At 45.5% G+C, this 21077-nt stretch overlaps 2 protein-coding genes across 4 annotated transcripts in view; one reads left to right on the top strand and one right to left on the bottom strand.

The window, feature by feature from the left end:
- The window catches only part of USP40 (ubiquitin specific peptidase 40), a 411887-nt gene that overhangs the window by 244011 nt on the left and 146799 nt on the right, over positions 1-21077 (bottom strand). The gene's annotated exons all lie outside the window — the stretch shown is intronic.
- TRPM8 (transient receptor potential cation channel subfamily M member 8) overlaps positions 15345-21077 on the top strand; it is a 42848-nt gene continuing 37115 nt past the window's right edge. Inside the window, exons 1-4 of the mRNA XM_069103047.1 lie at positions 15345-15494; positions 15993-16170; positions 19274-19446; positions 20821-20995. Of these exons, the coding sequence (XP_068959148.1) occupies positions 15345-15494; positions 15993-16170; positions 19274-19446; positions 20821-20995 (676 nt within the window). The remainder of the gene's footprint in view (positions 15495-15992; positions 16171-19273; positions 19447-20820; positions 20996-21077) is intronic.

Genomic DNA, 21077 nt, shown 5'->3' with positions numbered 1-21077 from the left:
GATCACCTTCACTACAGTAGCAATCTCAATAGGGCTTATTTTCGGGGAGGGCTTATTTTAGAGGAATCTTACACAGTAAGGGGAGGGCTTATTTTCGGGATAGGTCTTATTATCGGGGAAACACGGTACAAACAGAAATTACAACAGAAAATAATACAATTCAGCAGACAGGCTTCCAGCTGTCTGACCATTACATCCATACCTATTTAGTTACCAAAGAGGGAAGCACCAACATCTGGGTTTTCAAAGCCCGGGGGCTCAACAGCTGCCCAGAGTCTCAACTGACCAAATCATAGGACTCTTCCCAAAGTGAGCCCCAAGCAAAACTTCACATCAGGGTATATATAGCTTTCTCCAGGGTCAGAGAATGTAACAACCCTCTTGACCCACTGCCCAATTGCAAAGTAATAAGGTGTGGGCATTCCTGAAAAACAAGCCTCCCTCCACAGGCTCCACGTGACCACATTCAGCCTATTAGGGGCAAAGTATATTTTCAAATCAGGGAAGGTTCTCAGAGTCACTTAAGCCTATCAAAGGGCCAAGGAGCAGAGAAGATCTTCAGATTCCCATTCCTGCAACAGGATTGGCCAAATTGAGGACCCTGGGGAAGAGAGATTACACTTGTTTTCTATGCCCCTGGGACCAATGAGTGGAATTTGCTTAGGCCTGATGTTGAGAAAAAAATTCATAACCCTCAGCATTACCCAAAAATGGATAATGAGCTTCCCAGAGTGAGTGTTGGGCAAAGACTCTTTTGTTGGTGGGTTGCAGAGATTCCTTTTGCTCTAGCATGTGTTGGATTTGGGGGACAGTCCTTGAGACCCCTCCCAATGTGGATATTCCAGTACTCTGTGACTCCTCCCCCTGTGAGGGTTCCCTTCTTCCCCTGTGAGTAACGCAAAAGTTCTATTCAGACCTGCCATTTCATGTCTAGATCAGTCTCCATGCTGCCAAAAGCTGACCTCACCATCTTGGTTAAAGGTTTCAAAGGATCTCTGTGCTGCTGTTCTCTAACACAGACTCATCCAAACATAGACATTCTAGAGAGGAGAGGTACACCTGTCACTCACCAGATGATAGATGAGCTAGCAGGCCCTGAGTCACCTGCTGCTGGCAAGCTAGGCAGCCTGCAAAGAGGTTCCACTGCTCTTTGAGAGCCCTAGACACCCCATCAGAATAATACTCCTTCCAAATATGGATTGGCTATCACCTCTTCTGCAGCCACTCCTTCAAGTGCCAGCCTTACTAGTCTCATAAATAATGAGAACTGGGGCTTGGTATAAGGGAACTGCCTTGCTAGAAGAGAAATAATCCCATTCTCCTCTACTGGACTTGTTCATTCCATATTATCAAAAAGAGGCTCCACCAACAAAAATCCTGGACTAGGGAGGAGTCCGGCAGGATGTGTGCAGAGGTCCATGTATACTGTTATACATTCCCCATCTCCAATGCCCATTTTTGTTAAATGTGCCACTTTGCTAGCAGGACTGAAGTAGGGAAAACAAGTCAAGTTCAATCCATAGGATCATAGCTTAAAAGCTAGAAAGAACTTTCATAGTTATCTGGTCTAACTTCCTCATTTTACAGATAAGGAAACTGAGTCTCAGAGAGGTTAAGTGACCTGTTCATGGTCCCTCAGCTACTAAGCATCAGGGGTGAGATTTGAACCCAAATCTTTCTGACTCCCAGTCCAGCACTCTAACCACTGTGCCACATTGCTTCTCAATTCAGTGTACATCAACAAGCATTTATTTAGGCTTTTCTGCATACCAGAAAAGGTAGTAGGTATCAGGGATACAAAGGCAAAAATGAAGCAGCAGCCCCAACCTCACAGAGCTTACATTCTCCTGGGAGAACAAAAGAGTGTGAGGATAACTACCGTAAATAATGAGTGTACAGTTATCCCTCTCACATCCCAGAAGTTTCAATACGGTGCAGGTTGGCAGGAGAGATTAAATGGGATTTGAGGGGAGTTTTGCAGAAGCTGCAGATGACACCAAAGGCCAGGAGGTGATACAGAAAGGGTTTGGAACTCCAGAAAGTCATGAAATATGTGTGTGCGTGTACACAGCCACACATCTATATGGATTCATACTCATATATAAAGTACTATATAATATCAACCAAAATTTTACAGTAAGGTACTATAAACACCCCCTAAAAGAAAAAGAAAAAGTCAGACTTCTTCTCCAGTATGAAGGGAGGGCCAAAAACTTAGATGGATTTTCCAGATTGTGGGGGTGCCACACCCCTAATTCCCTCAATGTGGAAGGAATGACTGTATACAAAGTAAATATACTGTGTTTTGGGCACCAAGATTTGGGGGATCATGTAAGGCTTAACTGAGTGCTGAAGGAAATGAGGGGTTCCAAGAGGCAGAGGGTCAGAGGGAACACATTCCAAACTTGGGGCACAGTGTGTACAAAGACCCAGAGGTAGGAGATGGAAAGCATCTCATGGAAAACACCAAGTGAACCAGTTTGTCTGAAACACAAAATGTGCAAGAAAAAGCCTGAGAGAGTAGGATGGAGTTAGATTGGGAAGGACCTTAAAAATGCCGAACAGAACACTATTTTATCCTGAGGGCAATAGGGAGCTCCTGGAGTTTCTTGAGCAGGGGAAAGATGAGGTAAAACCTATGCTTTAAGGATCATGGTTCATGTATTAAGACTTAATGTGATTCAAACATTAAGTGCAATAAAAATAATTTCTCTTCTATACAGAGTTGATGGGATGGCTTTTGGGTGGGGTCTTGGGCTGGTCACTTTACCCCTGTGCTTCAGTTTCCTTATATGCAAAGTACTATTTTACCTGAGGCACTCCCAACCTCAGAGGCCTGTTGGGAGGAACGTGATTTGTCAACCCTAAAAAAAAAAAAAAAAAGCTAAAAGAGCTTTGATGAACACTGGATCCTACAGCTGAAGTTGGAAAGGATCTCAGAGGCTATCTGGGCTGATCTCCTAATTTGACAGATGAGGAAACTGAGGCCCCAGGATGTGAAAGAGACTTTCCAAAGCCACCATTGATGATGTTAGATGAAAGATTTCTAGGTGGTCTCAGATTCTTAAGGAAGTTTCAATGTCAGGGCAGCAAAGTGGCACAATAAATAGAGCACCAGCCCTGGAGTCAGGAGGACCTGAGTTCAAATCCAGCCTCAGACACTTAACACAAAACTATCCATGTGACCTTGGGCAAGTCACTTTACCCCAGTTGCCCTACCTTTCCCCCTCCAAAAAAAAAAAGAAAAAAATTTTAAAATTTTTTAAAAAGATGTTTCAATGTCAAAGTCTTCCTACAGCTAAGAGACTCCTGACAGTCCTTCTCTTCCCCCAAAAGAAAAATTAACAAACAAACCCATCAGATTAAGGAACAAGCAGCAAGCCCATCCGAGCTTCAAAGCTTCTCTTCCTTGGTAAATTGTTGGGCGTCACTTTCCCCTGGAGAGAACCCCCAGGGAGCATCTGCTCCCTTACTGGGGGTGGGGGCTTCACCCAGGGAGCTCATCAGCTTGGTCTCCTCACAATTGGCTCTGGACTCCGGAGGGCACTGATTTCCTGGCACCAGAGTTCAAAATACTGAGACAGGACAGAAACTTTGTGGTGCCGTCCCTTCATGTCTCCTTGCTAAATAACTTTCTGTTTCTACCTCTAAAGAAGAATTTGTTTGGGACAGAAATTCAGCCCAGATCACATTGCATGGTTCGAAAGATACAAGAACTGCTGGGGATGAACCAATGTGTGTGTGGGGGGGCAGGACTGACCATTCCTGGGAAGCCTTTTCTCAAAGCTGCTGCTTTTGGCCTCGGTTGGTCAGAATGGGGCTGTGATCATCGCTTTTGAAGAGTTTTCTACCTTGACGACAATTCTGAAGCCCATCATTGTTACTGAGATAATATCATCAATGGTGATGGTAATTAAGAAGAAACATGATGGTGTAATGAAAAGAATGCTGGGCACCAGAGGCAACAGACCCAGGTTCCAGTCCTGGCACTGCTCCTCAAGCCCTGTGTGACCTCGAGCAGGACTCTTCCTCTCTCCAAGTCTCTGTTTCTTCATCTATAGCATGAGGGGATCAAACTTGAAAGCTTCCGTGTCCTGTCAGCTCTAGAAATAGAGTTCTAAGGGAACCTCACAGGTGTCCCAGTGGACAGAGTTCTAGGTCTAGAGTCACAAAGACCAGAGTTCAAGTCCAGCCTCAGAAGCTTACTAGCTGGGGGGGGAGGGGCCCTTGACAAGCACTTTACCTCTGTTTACCTCTGTTTACCTCAGTTTCCTCAGCTGTCAAATCAGGATAATAACAGCACCTTCTTCCCAGGGTTGTTGTGAGGATCCTTGTAAAGCTCTTAGCACAGTGCCTGGCACTTAGCAGATGCTACATAGGCATTAGCTACAATTATTGCCCTTGTCCCATCACCCAAGGCCCTTTGCCTCTCTAAGGCACAGCCTGCTCCTATATGAAATGAGGAAGTTGGCCCTGATGCTCTCCCACATCCCTCCCACCTTCAGGTCTGGGCCGTCTGATGATAAGGCCTTCTGCCTGACCCCCCCCCCCCCCAATAACTAGGAGCTTCTTCCCCTTTTGTGTGGATTGCGGGGCTGTAGGTTTAGCCCATTTATAGGGGAAGTAGGGTCCACAAACAGTGATAAAAGAGAGTCCCAAAGTTATCTTGGGTGAAATTCTGACCCTGTAATTTTTGAGTTAATGTGTGAACAAGATGGTCATTGGGCCTTAGGATCCCAGAGGTGCAAGGGCCTCCAAGACATCCACTCTACCACCACCCCCACCCATTTTACAAGTAGAGGTCATCTGTTTCCTGGAACAGCTTCTCACCTCTCTCCACCCATTTCCCAGGGCCTCAAAATTTAAGGCAGAGACAAGAATTCATCTCTCTGCCATACCTATACCCACAGGGCTAAGATTGCTGACTCTCTGCCCCACAAGGAATCTCTCTCCAATGCCCCTGGGATCTTGTGGGATGGGCCATATAGGCTTGTGGATCTGAAACTGGAAGAGGCCTTGGAGGTCATCTAATATAACTCTCCCATTTTACAGGAGAGAAAACTGAGGCACAGAGAGGTCTAATCCTTCTTCCAAGAGATAACCCTTTGAAATCAGTCATTCATTCAACAAACAAGTTCAGTCAGGTTTGCAAGACAAATCAACAAGCATATGTTAAGAGTTTATTGTGTGCTGGGCACCATAGGAAATGCCCAGAACCAAAAGATGGAGAGTCTTGTTCCTGGAACAGCAAGGAGACCACTGCCCGTGTATTGAAGAGGAGGTTACAGGGGAGCAGGGTGTAAGAAGGCTGGACAGGGAGGAGGGAGCAGGTTATGAAGGGCTTTGAAGGCCAAACTCAGCAGTTTGTATTTGCTCTTAGAGGCCATAGGGAGCCACAGGAGTTTATGGGGGGGGGAACAACATAATTGAACCTGCACTTTAAGGAGATCACTGGTGGCTGAAAGGAGGATGAACTGGAGTGGGGAGAAACTGAGGCAGGCAGACTCCCCCCCCCCAGCAGCTATTGCAATCATCCAGGCATGAGATGATGAAGGTCTGCACCAAGCAGGGACAGTGTCAGACGAGAGATGGGGTCTACTGGGGAGATGCTGCAAAGGTAGAAATGGCAGAACTTAACTGATTGGATGTGAAGGAAGCAGTGAATGTGTGTAAAAGAGTCAAGCATCTCACCAACTGCATGAAGAGCCCTGTGCTTTGGGACAATGTGATATGCAAAGATTAAATAAGACAGTCCCTAATTCAGGCACCTTTCAACATAGTGGCCCATGAAGAGATGATAGAGACTTAGCCTCATGATACTGGGGCACACAGCCTCCAAAGAAGCTGAGGGCTAGGGGTCTTTCTAGGTGGAGACCAGCAAGCACGGAACCAGCTGTTATCTAGCTTGGTGGGGTAAGGAACAGGGTACAGTGTGACTTCAGGCCACCCCATGAGGACAGAGAAAAGGAGTCAAGGTCACTTCTGGGCTCCCAAATCTTTGAAAACTCCACTCTCCTCCAGGGATAAAGGGGGTGACTTTCAAGATTAAAGTCAATTCTGTGCAGAATGACCCAAAGTCCTTGTAAATTTCCCCAGAGTCTAAACCTATTCTGACAAGGCAGTTTGCTGAATAGTCAGGAAGATCTGGGTTTGGGTTCTGCCCATGACAAATGCTGGTAGGGTGTCCATAGTTAAGTCCCTTACCTCTGTATCCCAGGCTACTGAGATTAGAAGTTCCAAGCAAGATGCTGAACAAAAACAACAGAAATTCTACTGTAATCTAGAGGAATGGGCAGATCCTTGAGCTGTGTTTCCACATCTATTTCCCATCAGATGCATTGGCCTACAGGGAATTCCATGAGAAACCGAAGAAATGGCACCATGGAGAGCGTGCGAACCCTCTACTCCAGCATATCTCGAAGCACAGACCTGTCCTATAGTGAGAGCGTGAGTATATGCTGCTGCCAGCGGCAGACACAGCTTCTCCCTGTCAGCCTCAGTCAGAGCTTCCTTTTGGTCCTTGACAGGGGTGAGGAACCTGCAGTCCCCAGGTCACACATGGCCCTCTAGGTCCTCAAATGTGACCCTTTGTTCTGTGAAGTTTGTATTCTGTCAAAGGGCCCCACTTGAGGACCTAGAGGCTGCAGGTTCCCCACCTCTGGTACTGAGAACAAAAGGACTGCTCTGCCTCTGGACACCTCCCAAACTCCCTTTATTTATTTATTTTTAATCACGTTGAATAAAGATAAGTGGCTTTGTTGTTATTGTCAGAGCCAGATGCTTTTCCTATCAAAGCCTTGCTCTCTTTTTTTGGAGTCTCTGTGCAGGCTGCGACAATGCTGTGTTCTCTATCTAAGCAACTCAAAGAGAGGGACAGCCTTGGCAAGAAGTCAGCAAGTCTTGGGTTCAGGTCCTGTCTCTGTTGTACATTGGTTGTGTGACCCTGGACCAGTCATTTAAGGTCTTGGTGTCTCTGGCAACTCTGTGGGACTACAAGTTAGAGGAAAATGGTGTATCTGCACTGGTAAAGGGAGTTTTCTATACCTGGGAAATCATGGGTTCAATCCCATCATCATAACTGATGGCCTGAGTGGATCTCACTGAGGGGGGCATTCCCTTCAAGGATGCTGATTGCTCCTAACCATGCTGTGGGACTCTCCTCCAGGACCTTCCCTGATGTCCCCATGGATGTTCTGCCTCACCTGCTGGGGGTCTTTTCAGGTCATCTTCACATTAATCAGACATCAGTGAAGCCCATGGACTGCCCCTTGCCCTCTGTGAGCAGCTGGGCTCCTTTTTCCGTCACACACCTCTTTGCTAACATTCTCAACACCACCTCTTCTGCTAAATTGTTGTGAAATACATGCAGAGAGGGCTTTATAATTGATGAAACACTTTCCCTACAACCCTCCCGGGAGGCTGTGAATGCAAGTATTATTCCTGATTTAAAGATGCTGAACCAGGGCTCAGAGGGGCAGTGACTTGCCTGAGGCTTCTGAATCCAAAGCCAGTGCTTTTCCTCAATCTGGTGATTTTCCACTGGCTTTGAGTCTTCCCTCTTCCATTTGCTAACTGCAGGACAGGGGGGTTCACTGTGCCTCAGTTTCCTTACCTGTAAAGTAAAATTGGCCAAAGCTGCTGAAAGACGAGTGCTTTAGATACCTGAAAGTTATGGGAGCCATTAATATCTTTAGACTTGGGGGGTGGCCAGGTGGCACAGTGAGTAAGAGTGCTGTCCCCAGAGTTGGGAGACCAGGGATTGGTTCTGGCCTCAGATACTTGGCACCCACACAAAAATAACTGGCCGTGTAACCTTGAGCAAGTTACTTAACCCCGATTGCTTTGCAATCGGGGTTAAGTAACTTGCTCAAGGTTACACGGCCAGTTATTTCTGGGTGTGGTGCCGAGTATCTGAGCCCGGATTTGATCCAGGTCATCCCGACACTGGAGCCGGTGCTCTTACTCGCTGAGCCACCTGGCCGCCCCTAAGCAATTGGGGTTAAGTAACTTCCTCAAGGTTATATGGCCAGGTGTTTCTGGGTGGGTGCTAAGTGTCTGAGCCCGGAATTCGATCTCCAGGTCTTCTCAACACTGGAGCTGGTGCTCTTACTCACTGTGCTACCTGGCCGCCCCCCAAAAAAATACTTTTAGACTTGGGAAATGACGTTAGAGACCTGACAATCCAACACACCTTGCTTTACAAATGAGGGAAATGAGGCCCAGAAAAGGTGAGCAACTTTCTCACAGCCACACAGCTAGGAAGGGGCAGAGCTGGGATCTGAATCCTGGTCATCTGATTCCCAATCCAGAACCACTACAGATGCCTCCTAGGAATGGGGCTGCTCCCTAACACATTGTCACAAGGAGGGTTTCCCAGCTAAGTTTTAGGAAGATTCTCTGCTTCTGTCTTTTTCTATTTCTTTCATTGTCTCATGTTCTGTTCATGATTATGTGTCACCAATAGGTTCTTTGCAGGTGCAGAAAGGCCCAGGTCTTTTCTCCCACCCCTCCCCCCACTCACTCCCATATAGAGAAGTGTTTGCCCCCAGGGCATCAACTCTACAGCTCATATTCAAGTATAGAGAAGAGAGCATGGGCACTATGAGGGTGCTACTGAGGACATGAGAGGGGAGAAGGAAATGCCTTCACCCAGCATCCGATTTAATTTTCCCCCAAGCTATCCAGGTACCAAGCCCAGCTACTTCCACCACTAAAGAGGGGTGAGCTCTATCAGTGCTTGCTCAGTTCCAGCACCTTGGAGCAAAGTCCAAGGGGCCCCACCTTCCCAACAACTCCTTGTGTGGAGCTCTCTTCCTTTTGGTCAAGTTGGGTTGAAATTTGTCAGTGGCAAAAAAAAAAATGATCAGGAGAGACAGGACAGCACAGGTTTGCAAATGTTTTGTATGGGGGGGGGTGGGACAACACTATCAAAAAGTAAAATGTGTGCCTGTTTGGGAATGTTAGCAAAGAAACTTGCACAGACTAGGTCCTGATTGGGAAACAGCCTGATAAAGTCAAAAGAAGCCCAGATTTGGCGACTCAAGACCCAGCTCTGCCGTTGATGGCTAATGGGGCCTTTCTTGATCTGTAAACTGACGTTGTTGGACTAGGTGACCCGAAGGTCCCTTCCAGCCCTTATTGGAGGATTCCATAATAGGAACCATCATCGACCTGTAGGTAACTAGTGGTCTCTGAGGGTTGCCGTAGGCACTGAGGGGTCCAAGATCACACAGCAGCCAAAAGTGTTGTCAAGGGCAGGACGACTAATCCAGGAGCCCCTGCCTCCAAGGCTGGCTCTCTCTCTATGACACCCAACTACCCAAATGTCTTGGAAGAATTACACCTGGGAAAGTCATCATTGGGATCTGCACATTACCTTTCATGCCCTAGAAAGCTGTAGAGACTCAGCATCCGTTACTGTGATTTTTCACTCATCTTTAGGGCTGGGGCTCTTCTCATCTGAAAGAGAAAAATAGAAATGATTGTTGCTTTTAATGCAACCTGAGTTTCAAGGTCACTTTGTAATGTTTTTTTCTGTCTTTTTGTCCTAAGGATTTGCTGAATTTTATTCAGGAAAATTTTAAGAAAAGGGAATGTGTCTTCTTCACAAAAGATCCCAAGGCCACGTAAGCCATTTTTGCTTCTCTCGTGGGTTTGGTCCCTGATTACCAAAAAGTTCTGTTAAATTCTATTCAACAAGCACATTAGGTATCTGGAATGTGGATGGCATTGGCTTCATGCTAGACTTTACCTGAAACCTAACTGTATCTACCTGGTACTAGGTGTAGGAAGAAGAAATCCCATGAAGGATCGATACATGCAGCTACCATTTATTAATCACCTACTGTGTGCCAAAGGGTAGTGTTTGTACTAGAAGACATCTGAGGGGTCATCTTGTCCAATTTAATCCCATAAGCACTTAAGTGTCTGCTATGTGAGAGGAACCATCCAAGCTCCCCATTTCACAAATGAAGAGGCCTGAGGACCTGGTAATTGACCCATGATACAGAAGTCTACAAATGTCACAGACCCAGTATCTAAACTCAGGTTTTCCAACTCCAAAGTCATGGCTCCATCCATTAAACCAGGCCACAAAAAGGGAGGCTTCAAGAGTTACTCCTCAGAACTCCAGAACCTCGGGGCTCTGTGGGATGGGCTCCATCCTGATCATTCTGTCCCATCATCTCCCCTTTGAGTATCAGCCAATCTTTCTTATCCAGGAACAAATTTGAATCGAGGTTACAATGATTACAAGGTCAACAAGATACTCAGAGGAGAGTTTCAGTCTTGTGTGCAGTGTGCTAAGGATGCACCTCTGCTAGAGAGGAGCATGGTCAGAAGGGCTTTGGGAAGATTATCTCAGCAAATGTGTGGAGGATGGAGGACAGTGAGGAGAGGCTGGAGGCAGGGAGATCAGTGAGGAGGCTGTTGCAATGGTTCAGGAAAGACCCTGAATAAGAGTCCCATATATGTGAATGGAGAGAAGGGGAAGGATTGGGAGCAATTGTCAAGACAGAACCAACAAGATTTGGTCACTGGCTGGACATGAGAAGGGGATAATGCAAAAGAAAGGGTTGGACAGGAATAAGGAGTCATGGAAAAAGCAGAGTGTAGGAAGACTCTGGGTTGTCTGTGAATGTGGGTAATTAGGAAGGAGGGACAGGTTTGGGGGGAATGATGAAATGCAATAGGGATCAATATCATGGGTCCAAAGATCTCCTCCTATCCCTACTCCCTGAGTACAGGGTATGAGGGGCACAGCTAGATAGCCAATCATCTGAGAAAATAAAACTTGGGGTGTTTGGATGGACTTCAAACTCATTCTGAGTCAGCAGGGTCATGTTGCAGTCCCCAAAGCTAAGATGACCTTTAGCAGCACAGCAGTGGAGTATAGGGGGTCCATGGTCCTCCTGGCTTCTGCCCTAGTCCAATAAAAGCCACAGGATTATGTATAGTTGGGGGCACCATAGTTCACTAGGAAGGACTTCTTGATAAGCTGGAGAACATTAACCAGAATGGATGAAGTCCATGTCATATAGTGATCAGTTGAAGGGCCTGGTCATGTTCTGGCCCTGGAAGACTGAGGGGTGGGAGGGATGCTGAGGGCTGTCCTCAATCACCTTAAAAGTAGAAGAGGGTTAGCCTTAGTTTCCCCCTCCCTGGAGAGCTTTTGGCAATGGTGAGATGGCATTTATTGACTATCTTGCAGTGAGGATTCTTTTGGGGCTCAGGGATGGACTGGTTGGCCACCAAGATCCCTTCCAACTCTGAAATTCTACAGTTTCACAATTCTATGATTCTATTTCTTGTGGCAATAAAATACCAACTATCCTGAGACTTATCTTTCCAGCAAGCCCACTGATCTCTGATATCTGGCATAAGGGCTGCTTTTGTCGCCATGGACTAAGAAACCAAGATTTCTCAGGATTCTCAGCTGCAGCATTTTGCCAGAATGAGCTTCAGTGCCTGGCATCATTCTGGGTTTTGTTCCTTGCCCACCTCATACCACCTGCAAAGGTTTCCAAGGGAAGTGCTGTCAGTGTCTCTTTACAAAGTCTGTCTGGGAAAGTGGCCTCTGAAGTTCTTGTTGGCCTCCAGGCACTTCCAAAGGAGCCCCTTCCTCCAACACCATAGAAGAGTGATATGGAAAAGCCATATAGCTTCAAGAGAGGGAGAAACTTGGTGCTATTTGACCTGGATTTGTTTGTGGAGAAGCTGAAACAAGCTTTGCTGTTGTCACAACTGTCAGAATTCATGGGGCCATTACCGTTTTTGTAAGGTGACTACTACAGATGGCTTGCTTTTGTAGGGAACTGAAGTCAATGTGGTTTGGAGGATGGAGAATGGGTCTCGTTGTTCAAATCCTGCTTCTGACACGCTAGCTGTGTACCCCTGGGCAAACCCCTTTGGCCCCAAGTGCCCCAGATAGCCAGCTCTCTAAACCTATGCATTCCCAGAAAAGGAGGTGCTGACCCATGTTGCTCAAAAAACAAGTCTTCTTTACAAAGGAGCCCAAGATCCCATCCCCGCCCTCTTCAAAGGTCCTTCACACGGAGGAGGCATTAGCTTTCTTCATCTTAACCCCAGGGGCAAGGGCAGACTTAGGATCATTGCAGGAAGATGCAGCAGGTAGATTTAGAGTTAATCTAGGGAGCAGATTCCCAGCCATTAAAACTGCCCCAAAGAGAAATGAGTTCTGCTTCTTTAGAGTTGCTTAAGCACTTGTCCGATAGAATGCAAGCTCCTGGAGGGCAAGCCCTGCTCTTCATTCTGCATTTGCATGCCCAGTACCTAGCCTAGTGCCTTCTATGGCAGCCTTTTGCTTTGGATTGGATTGAAAGTTGCACAGGGAGGATGAGAACTGGACCAATGGACAGCTGAGGTCCCGTCCAGCCCAGAAATCCTGTGATTCTGGAGTGATTTTAGAATCATTCACGCGCTAAAAATCACGCTGTGTAACCAACAACAGTCAGCATCTGGTATCTCCATAGCTGTCAGCCTGAACCTCAGTAAACAGCCCAGAACCCAGGAGAAAGCCCTGGAGCCTCCTGAGCAGCAGAGCGAGCTCACCAAAGCAGATGCATTTCAGGGAATCAGGAAAGGCTCTTTCATCTCACCCAGTCAATTTAACCAGAATTTGCACTGAGCTCTGCCGAAATCGGAAGGGGACTGGAGGGTTGAGGAGAGATGAGGGGCTGTTAGGAGCCCCCCATCCACCACCCCCGCTCCAAAGGGAGGGGGCTGAGAGAAATGATGACCCACGGACTCGGAAATCGAGCAGCCATGGGAATCTTTGGGACAGAACTCTTTTAAAATACAAAAGGAATTTTGTTCAGATTGCGAAGTACCTGAAGACATTCTTACATTCGCACAAGGCACAAATTTCTGGTCCTGCTGAGGAATCACAAAAAGCACTGGAAAATGCTCCAAAGAATCTATTTGAGCCAACGGGAAAGTGTGTGTTTATTGTTCCTTCAAAGGCTTCTTTGGGACTTTGGGTTCTTGTTCCAGTAGTTCCCTGATAATATCCCCTCCCCTGTTCAGCCTCCCTTTGCAAGCAGTAAAGACAGTCAAGAAAACTGACTGCCAGGATGGCTTCCTGTAACGTATGTGCCATTCTGTCCCAGTGGTCCCCACCCTCCGCTTTACCAAAAAGAGTACTCCCTGCTGCCCTGCCATCTGTTCTCCGAAACCAAGGTTGTCCATTGTGCTTAGTGGGGGGTCTGCTACCTTCTCCCTTTTAATTGACATCATTGCTTATGTTGTTCTCTCTTTTGCCAACTTCAATCTACACCAGTTCATACAAGTTTTGCCAGGCTTCTCTGAATGAGAGTGCTAAGGCAGATCACAGAAAAAGAGAAGAGAAGAGGACAGAGGACAAGACTTTGAGAAGGAGACAGAGGCTACAGGATCTGGTAGAGAGATATCCAGGTTCAAATTCCACTTTCTATGGATTTGCTAGCTATGTTACCCTAGGCAGGTCATACAACCTCAACTTTGGCACCTGCAAAATTCAGGGAATTGGCACAATTCCAGAGACCCCATAATGAAGGATCTGCCCAGCTCCCAAAACAGAAAAGGGGTGAATTCAGGGGATGGAAGGAAACATACAATGTGGGCAACCTAGGGATTTGTCACTGAGCTTTGCTGCTCTTTGAAAAAAAAACAATGGGGAAAGCAGAGACAGGAGGGAGACAGAAGAGATTTTTTTTTTGGTTAAGTGAAAACACTTAAGTAAAATTTAAATTAAATGAGCAAAGTTGGACTTGGCAGCCTCTAAAGTCCCTTCCAGATCCAAATCCATGATCCCAAGACTCATCCTATAACCTGTCTAGAGAAGAAGCTTGTACCCAGTAGGTACTTTATGAATATTTGTTGAATTAAAGGAGTCTTAAGAGTGGTGAGAGGAAAATCAGTAGAATATGATACCCTGAAGTCCTAGGAATAGAGTCTGCAGCAGGAGAGGGTCACAAAAATATTAGGGAGGATGAGCACAAGAATTAGGCCACTGGTTGTTTTGGAGTTCGTGTTGGGAGCAGAGGTCACGTCACAAGGGGTTGAGGAAAAAGGGGAGTGGTGAAGAATTGGTGACCCAGTAGATAAGACAAGCTTATCAAGAAGTTAAATAGGAAAGGTCAGGAAAGATATGGGATGGTTGCTAGGTGGGGCAGAACTTTCAAGGATTGGGACATGCTGTTCATAGGTAAACGGAAATGGCAGGTAGTGAGCTCCCCTGAAGGAAAAAGGAAGAAGAGAACAGTCCGTGACCCATTGTTAAGGATTGGTCTCAGTGACTTCTGAGATTTCCTTCCAGCTCTGAGAAGCTGGGATTTATCCTTGAATCTCCCTCAGTACTTCATGTAAAGTTCATGAAACGTTATCAGTAAAGAAATGTTTGCTAAATGGGTATTTCTAAATCCTCTCATTTTATAATGCTTTAACATTAAAACAAGGTTTTTAATGACATGTATACTTTTTCTTTGTTTAAGATGATAACTGTGCATTCATACAATATTTCAAGGAACCCTGATCTCATTGACACTCACGTGGGCACCCACTGCCCTGGTACATCTATGAGTGAATGATGAAAAAGCATTAATTAAGCCCTCAATGTTTTCCAAGCACTGTGGACAACGGTGGCTAGCTCTAGGAGCTACCTTCCATTCTAATGGGGGACATAGTGACCAGGGAGGAGCAGTTTGGTTGAGAAAGCTACAGGGAATGGGAGTAAACCAGCGGGAGGTAAACTGACACCACTTGCAGGTGCAATTGCAGGATTGATTTGATTATGTTAGGGAGTAAAGTGACGCATGACTGGGGCATTCTTGAAAATGAGGCCACATGCGGGGCTCACCGATCAGGATGGTAGAGGGGAAAAGAAGAGCCAATGGTGAAAGATTCAAGAGCTGAAAAGGTAAGACATCCAGGGCATGGTCACTGGTCCAGTAGCAGGGGAGAGGGGTGGTTGTGAGAAGATGACTGGGAAGAAAGAAATGTCACTTCATAGCTTATCTTCAAGAGGAGTTGAAAAAGTGGGACCTGTGGACCATCTGAATCTCCGAAGCCTCCAGAGCAGAGCCGAAGTGATTTGCAGAGCACACATATTCACCTCAAACCCTTTCCATCCTCCACCTGTCAGAAAACACCTTCCACTGGTACTCCAGGGTCACCACCTCCATGCAACCCTAAGGAGTCAGAGGAGTGGAAAGATTTCCGGGCAAGAATCTGCTGTTAATTAAAGGAAATTAGATAACATCTGTATGTGTCTCCCACAGAGTCTATGTGGATGGCTAATCCTTTCTTCTTCCTTCCTCCCACAATATATCTTTCTATTCAGAGACAGCATGTGTAAATGTGGCTATGCCCAAAACCAGCACATAGAAGGCACTCAGATCAACCAAATTGAGAAATGGAATTATAAAAAACATACTAAAGAATTTCCTACTGATGCCTTCGGGGACATTCAGTTTGAAACATTAGGGAAGAAAGGAAAGGTAAGTGTCTATGTGGTATAACTAACCAGTCCATAAGTGGACCCAGTCGAGAACTCCTTGAATTGCTTTATAGGACTGTGGTGTTGAGATGGGATGAAGGGAAGGGAGAAGGCAGGAAAAGAAAACAGGAGTAGAGAAATAAGCATGAGGAAAAGGAATAAGAATTGTAAGGAGAAGGGAGAGCATCCAAAATTATTATAGAGGAAACTAACAATTTTGATCAGAGATAGCCAAAGACCTTGGCTCTGCTGCTACCTAAATGGAAGATCTTGTGAAGGCCGCATGTCTCTTCTGGGTCTCCCCACATTCATCTGTCACATGAAGGCAGCACCCTGGTTGTTTGTGTACATTCTTTCCAGTTCTATATTCCTGAGATTTTAAAACTCAATATGTAATAATTGACAAGTAAGCTCATAGAATCAAAGATCTAGTCTAAAACCAACTGAATCCGAATGCTAATTAATGTTGCTACCATTGCTCCTTCCCCTCTCTGTAAAGTACATCCGCTTATCATGTGACACAGACCCGGAAATCCTCTACGAACTGATGACCCAGCACTGGCATCTGAAAACCCCCAATCTCGTTATTTCTGTGACTGGAGGAGCCAAAAACTTTTCCCTCAAGCCTCACATGCGCAAGATCTTCAGCCGCCTGATCTACATAGCTCAGTCCAAAGGTGAGTAAGCATCCCATGCATCAGCTGCCAAGGATTTGGGTTTTTGCTCATCACCTTACACATTCTATCTTTAATTCTAAATCAAAGGTTCTTGACCCAAGTTCTATGACTTCTTTAAAAAGTATTTTGACAACTATATTTTAAAATAATAAGTTTTCTGTGTAATTGTGTGGATTTTATTTTATGCGTTTAAAAACATGATTCTGAGAAGGGCTCTGTAGGTGTTAGCAGACTCCCAAAGGGTCCAGAATATGGATGAAGTAAGAAGCTTGTCCTGAACTTCCCAGCCATCAGCACACGTGTTGAAGTCTACAAATTGGAGCTAGGGACTAGAGCTGACATTTCATTGGTTTGATTGAAGACAGCTCCTTGAATTTCAGAGTCAGGGTGTTTTCCATGTGCTGCATGCCCTCCGTGAGTGCCTGAAAAGGAAAGACAGAGCGACTATCTCAATATGGAGTGAATGTCCCCAGAAAATAGGAGAAGCACAAGAGGGCAGCTCGAGCAGCACCTCTGTTGAGTTTGAGCCGCCAAGTTCAAATGACCTGTCCCGCTGGGCACCAAAAACTTGGACGTGTAATTGCTGAGCCTCTCATGGTCTGTGGTCCTGAAAAGACCAAAGAGAATAAAAGAAGTGCCAGCATGTCAAAGATGGACACAAAATGGAAGACAACAGAATTTATAAACCAGGTCTCAATTTCAAGAAAAATTCTGGGATTAATGAAATCTAGAAAAGAAGGTAGCACATCCAAGGAGCCAGAAGGACTTTGTCAGAAGTAGGTCAGGCCACAATAACCTCACTGCCTTTCCTGGCAGGATTATTAGCCTGCTGTGTTAGAGAAGTCAGTAGCTGTCATTTACCTGGAGGTTAGCAAAGCATTCAACAGTTTCTCCTGTTATATTCTCGTAGGAAAGACGGAGGGATCACAAAAAGCAATACAATTGGGTGGATTTGAAACTGCTTAAATGGTTGGACCCAACACACCCTCATTTTTGGCTCAATGACAAGACAGGAAGATGTCTTTAGGGAAGCATCCTGTGATCTTCCCGTGCCCTATGCTGGTTCACATTTCTATCAGTGACTTAGGTAAAGGCATAGTCGGTGCATTTTGTCAGACTCCCAAATGACACACAGTTAGAAAGGATGCCTAATATCCTGGATGATAGGGTTCAAACCTGTCTTGATGGGCTTGAGCATTAGGCCAAATTTAATAAGATAAAACCCAAAGGGACAAATATAAAGTCTTACTCTTGGGCCCAGGGAATCGTTTTCGTGCTTCTCAGATCATATGATTGTTGAAGCATCATTACATAGAGTTAGAAGAGAACCTGCTGGCCATCTACTCCAAAGTCCTCATTGAAAGATGATGCAGCTGAGGCCCAGCACATCTAAGTGAGCTGCCTCAGTCATTGAGATGATGGAGGAGAGCCAAGGTTAGAACCCCAATAGCGTTCTCACAATCCGTCCAATGTTCTTTCCACTGGAGCAGGGAGGTATGCCTAGACAACGGCTCTTTTGAGACAAATCTGGAGCTCCAAATAGACTGTAATTTCCCTGTGAGGCCCCCATGTTTCATGGCAGCCCAGGAAGCTCATGGAGTCTTTAGGCTGCCTTAAAAGTAATGCTGGCGTGACACCTCGGATGCAGAAGGTAGTCAGTGAACCTGAGGAGGCTGTTCTGGTCAGGCCATGTCTGGGCTGTTATTCTCAGTTCTGGGGACTGCAACAAACTACAGAAAATCCACAGGAAAGCAGCAGAAGCAGTGAAGGGTTTCTGCCACACCAGGAGAGGTTTGTGGAGGCATGGAAAGGGATCCTTCCTTTCCCTTCTCACTTGACATGAGAGACTCCATTTTGAACCTTGGCCGTCATGTCAAAGGACAATGAGCAAACACCTCCAGGTTTCTGCATTCGGGTTTACTTTCAGCTTAGTCCAATTGCGAGATCTTTTATCACATTCCCTCCTCATCTTGAGTGTCTCTGAAATCACCGAAAGGAGCATTGTAAAGTCATATCAGGAGTCATATTGGAGAACTACTCGCTCCCTCCCTCTCTCTCCATAACAACGTTACGGAGCACTGTTATCTTGTACTTTGTAATCATTTGTGAGCCAATAGAACTGCCCCACCTATTTACTTCATCACTTTATACCCCGTATAGTGGCTGGAAAGAGCCCACCCAGATAAAGAAAATGCCTTTATGGGGGTAACAATAAAACTTCTCCTGACCTGTCACCCAACCTGGATGTGAGCTCTGACTTTTTTCCCATACACTGAAGGACCTGGGGATTTTTAGTTTGAAGATTCAAAGTAGACATGAAAGCTGTCTTCAAGATTCAAAGGAGTCTACCTACTGCTTGGGAAAGATGTTCAATCAGCTCTGCTTAGAGCAATGGGGGCAAATACAAAGAGGCCCACCTGGCTTGACTTTAAGGGAAGATTGCTAGGAAAGCCATCCAAGAGTGGAGTGATCTACTACGCCCTTCACAGGAGGTATTAAAGGAGTGGCTTCATGGCCCCTGCTTGGTATTTTGAGGAATGGATTCAATTCAAAACAGGTTGAACCAGGTGATCTTGCAACTCTGGGATGAGATGATTCCAGATGTGACCTGAGCAAATGTTGCCTTGGCAAATGTAGTACTGGGCAAAGATTTGTCCTTGGAAAATGAAGCTTCATAATACAGTGATGATGAAGACATCCCCAGGAGCCCTACAGGGAACTCCAAGAGATGGGAAACATCAAAAACAGTCTTGTTTATCGACAAGACTGCTTCACCTGAGCTCCCTCCATGTATAGACCCTTCTCCTCCCCCCACACTGAACTCTTACTCACTCTACACCTCAGATCCTCGTTTGCAAATCAGGAGGTTTGGGCTAAAGGAAATCGACCAAATCAATCAATCAGATAGCTTTGCTGTTTCTCAAGTTCTGTGATTTTCTGTCTCATCCCATGGGATTGGCCATACAGAGGATATTCCCAGCCCTCACATCTGTGCATAATTCTAAGCAGAGGCTTTCTCCAAGTTGAACCTAGAATGAGAATTTCATTGTGCATCATTATTCCCCTTTTCCAATTGAATTCTAGTTTTGACTCCTGTCCACAGGGGCATGGATTCTCACTGGAGGCACTCACTATGGCCTGATGAAGTATATTGGTGAGGTGGTGAGAGACAATACCATCAGCAGGAATTCAGAGGAGAACATTGTAGCCATCGGCATAGCAGCCTGGGGAATGGTCTCCAATCGGGACACCCTGATCAGACACAGTGATGCTGAGGTACGAATGCTATTGTGAGTTGCCTAGGGAGGAAAGCAGAGAAGTCATGCAGGCACACCACCCAGGAACTTGACAGTAATATCATCCACCAATCAGTCAACAAGCATTTACTAACCATGGGTTAAGCACTATGCTAGATGCCAGGAATACAAAGACTAAAAGCAAACAAGGAACTTAAACAGCATGTACACATATAAATAAAGGTAGCATCCCTTTGGGGTTATACACACACATGCACACACACCCCCTCACAATTTGGGCCCTGGGGAGCTGCTTACTGCTGCTAAACTTTGGCTTCTGGGGTAACTCTGAGAAGTTATAGTACTATAGCTCAAGAGCCCCCGTGAGTGTGCTTCATACTGACAATTAGCTCAACGATTTTGTAAGTTTCTGGAAAGGCATTTATTCAAATGGCATAGTAATAATAATTGGTACAAAATAGTCTTCCCAAAAGCATGAGGCACATTCTCCCAAAATTGCAGTGCAGGATACATGTGTGGCAAAGGAATAACTCACATCTCCTCATAGTTAATGGCTTAGAAGTCCTTTCTTGAGTTTATATCTGCCATTATTTGCTGGCACATAGACAGCCCTCCTTGAGACTGTTTCTCTCCTTGGGTAATCATCTTTCCTTATCAATATGTCCTCAGTACCTCACTCTACCGCAAGATATATGCATAGACTCCTACTGAGCCCAATCTTTTTGATCCCATCTGCACATGCTGTCTGCTCCTGTTCTAGTTTCTTTGATGATAGGGTCAAAGAAAAGAAGAAGCGGTGAGTAGAGGGTCAGCTTTGTAGTCAGGACGATGTGCCCAGATCCCTCTTCTGACAGATAACTAGCCATATGATCACTTAAATCACTTAAAATCTCCATGCTCCAGGTAACTCTAAGCCAACTAGTTGCAAACAGTTGTGGATCTGCTTTAGTAAAAAGGACTCACTCAGGAAGGAGTTGTCAAATCACAGATATGGACAAAATAAACAAATAATTACTTTATAATTAAATCCAATAAATATCCATTAAGCACTTCCCAAGAGATTACCAAGGTAATCTGCCAAGCTCTAGGGATACAAAATGTGAAGATGGTATAGCTTTTCTTCTTTGAATTTTGTGGGGGCAAATGTGGCTTATGATTATTACACATTTTCCCTACACTATCCTTTCAATATTCATTGAAAGCCCGTCTCTTCGAAATTTCTGCCGTTTCATATGCTCTCCAAATCCCACTTTCTGCATGACCCAGAGCCAACCTTCCCTAGGAGGACATTTTTCATAACCTAGAGGATGATCCTTTGATATGAGGTCACTCAATGTCATCTTCCAGAGCAGCCACTTCAACTCTCAATGAAAACTTTCATTGTGACTCATAGGGACATTTCTCAGCCCAATATATCATGGATGACTTCAAGAGAGACCCGTTGTATATCCTGGACAACAACCACACCCATCTCTTACTGGTCGATAATGGCTGCCATGGATACCCATCAGTTGAATCGAAGCTTCGGAATCAGTTGGAGAAATACATTTCAGAACGTTCAATCCAAGGTCAGTATGCCAAGCAGGATGATGCACCACCCTCCTGTATTCAGTTCAATTCAACTGAATTCAATTGAGCAAATACTGATTT

This window comes from Petaurus breviceps, unplaced genomic scaffold (genome assembly GCF_028583685.1).
Source record: "Petaurus breviceps papuanus isolate PSGF00001 unplaced genomic scaffold, PetGlider_PUasm1.0 567, whole genome shotgun sequence".
Lineage (NCBI taxonomy): Eukaryota > Metazoa > Chordata > Mammalia > Diprotodontia > Petauridae > Petaurus > Petaurus breviceps.
This window is presented reverse-complemented; position numbering and strand designations above follow the sequence as displayed.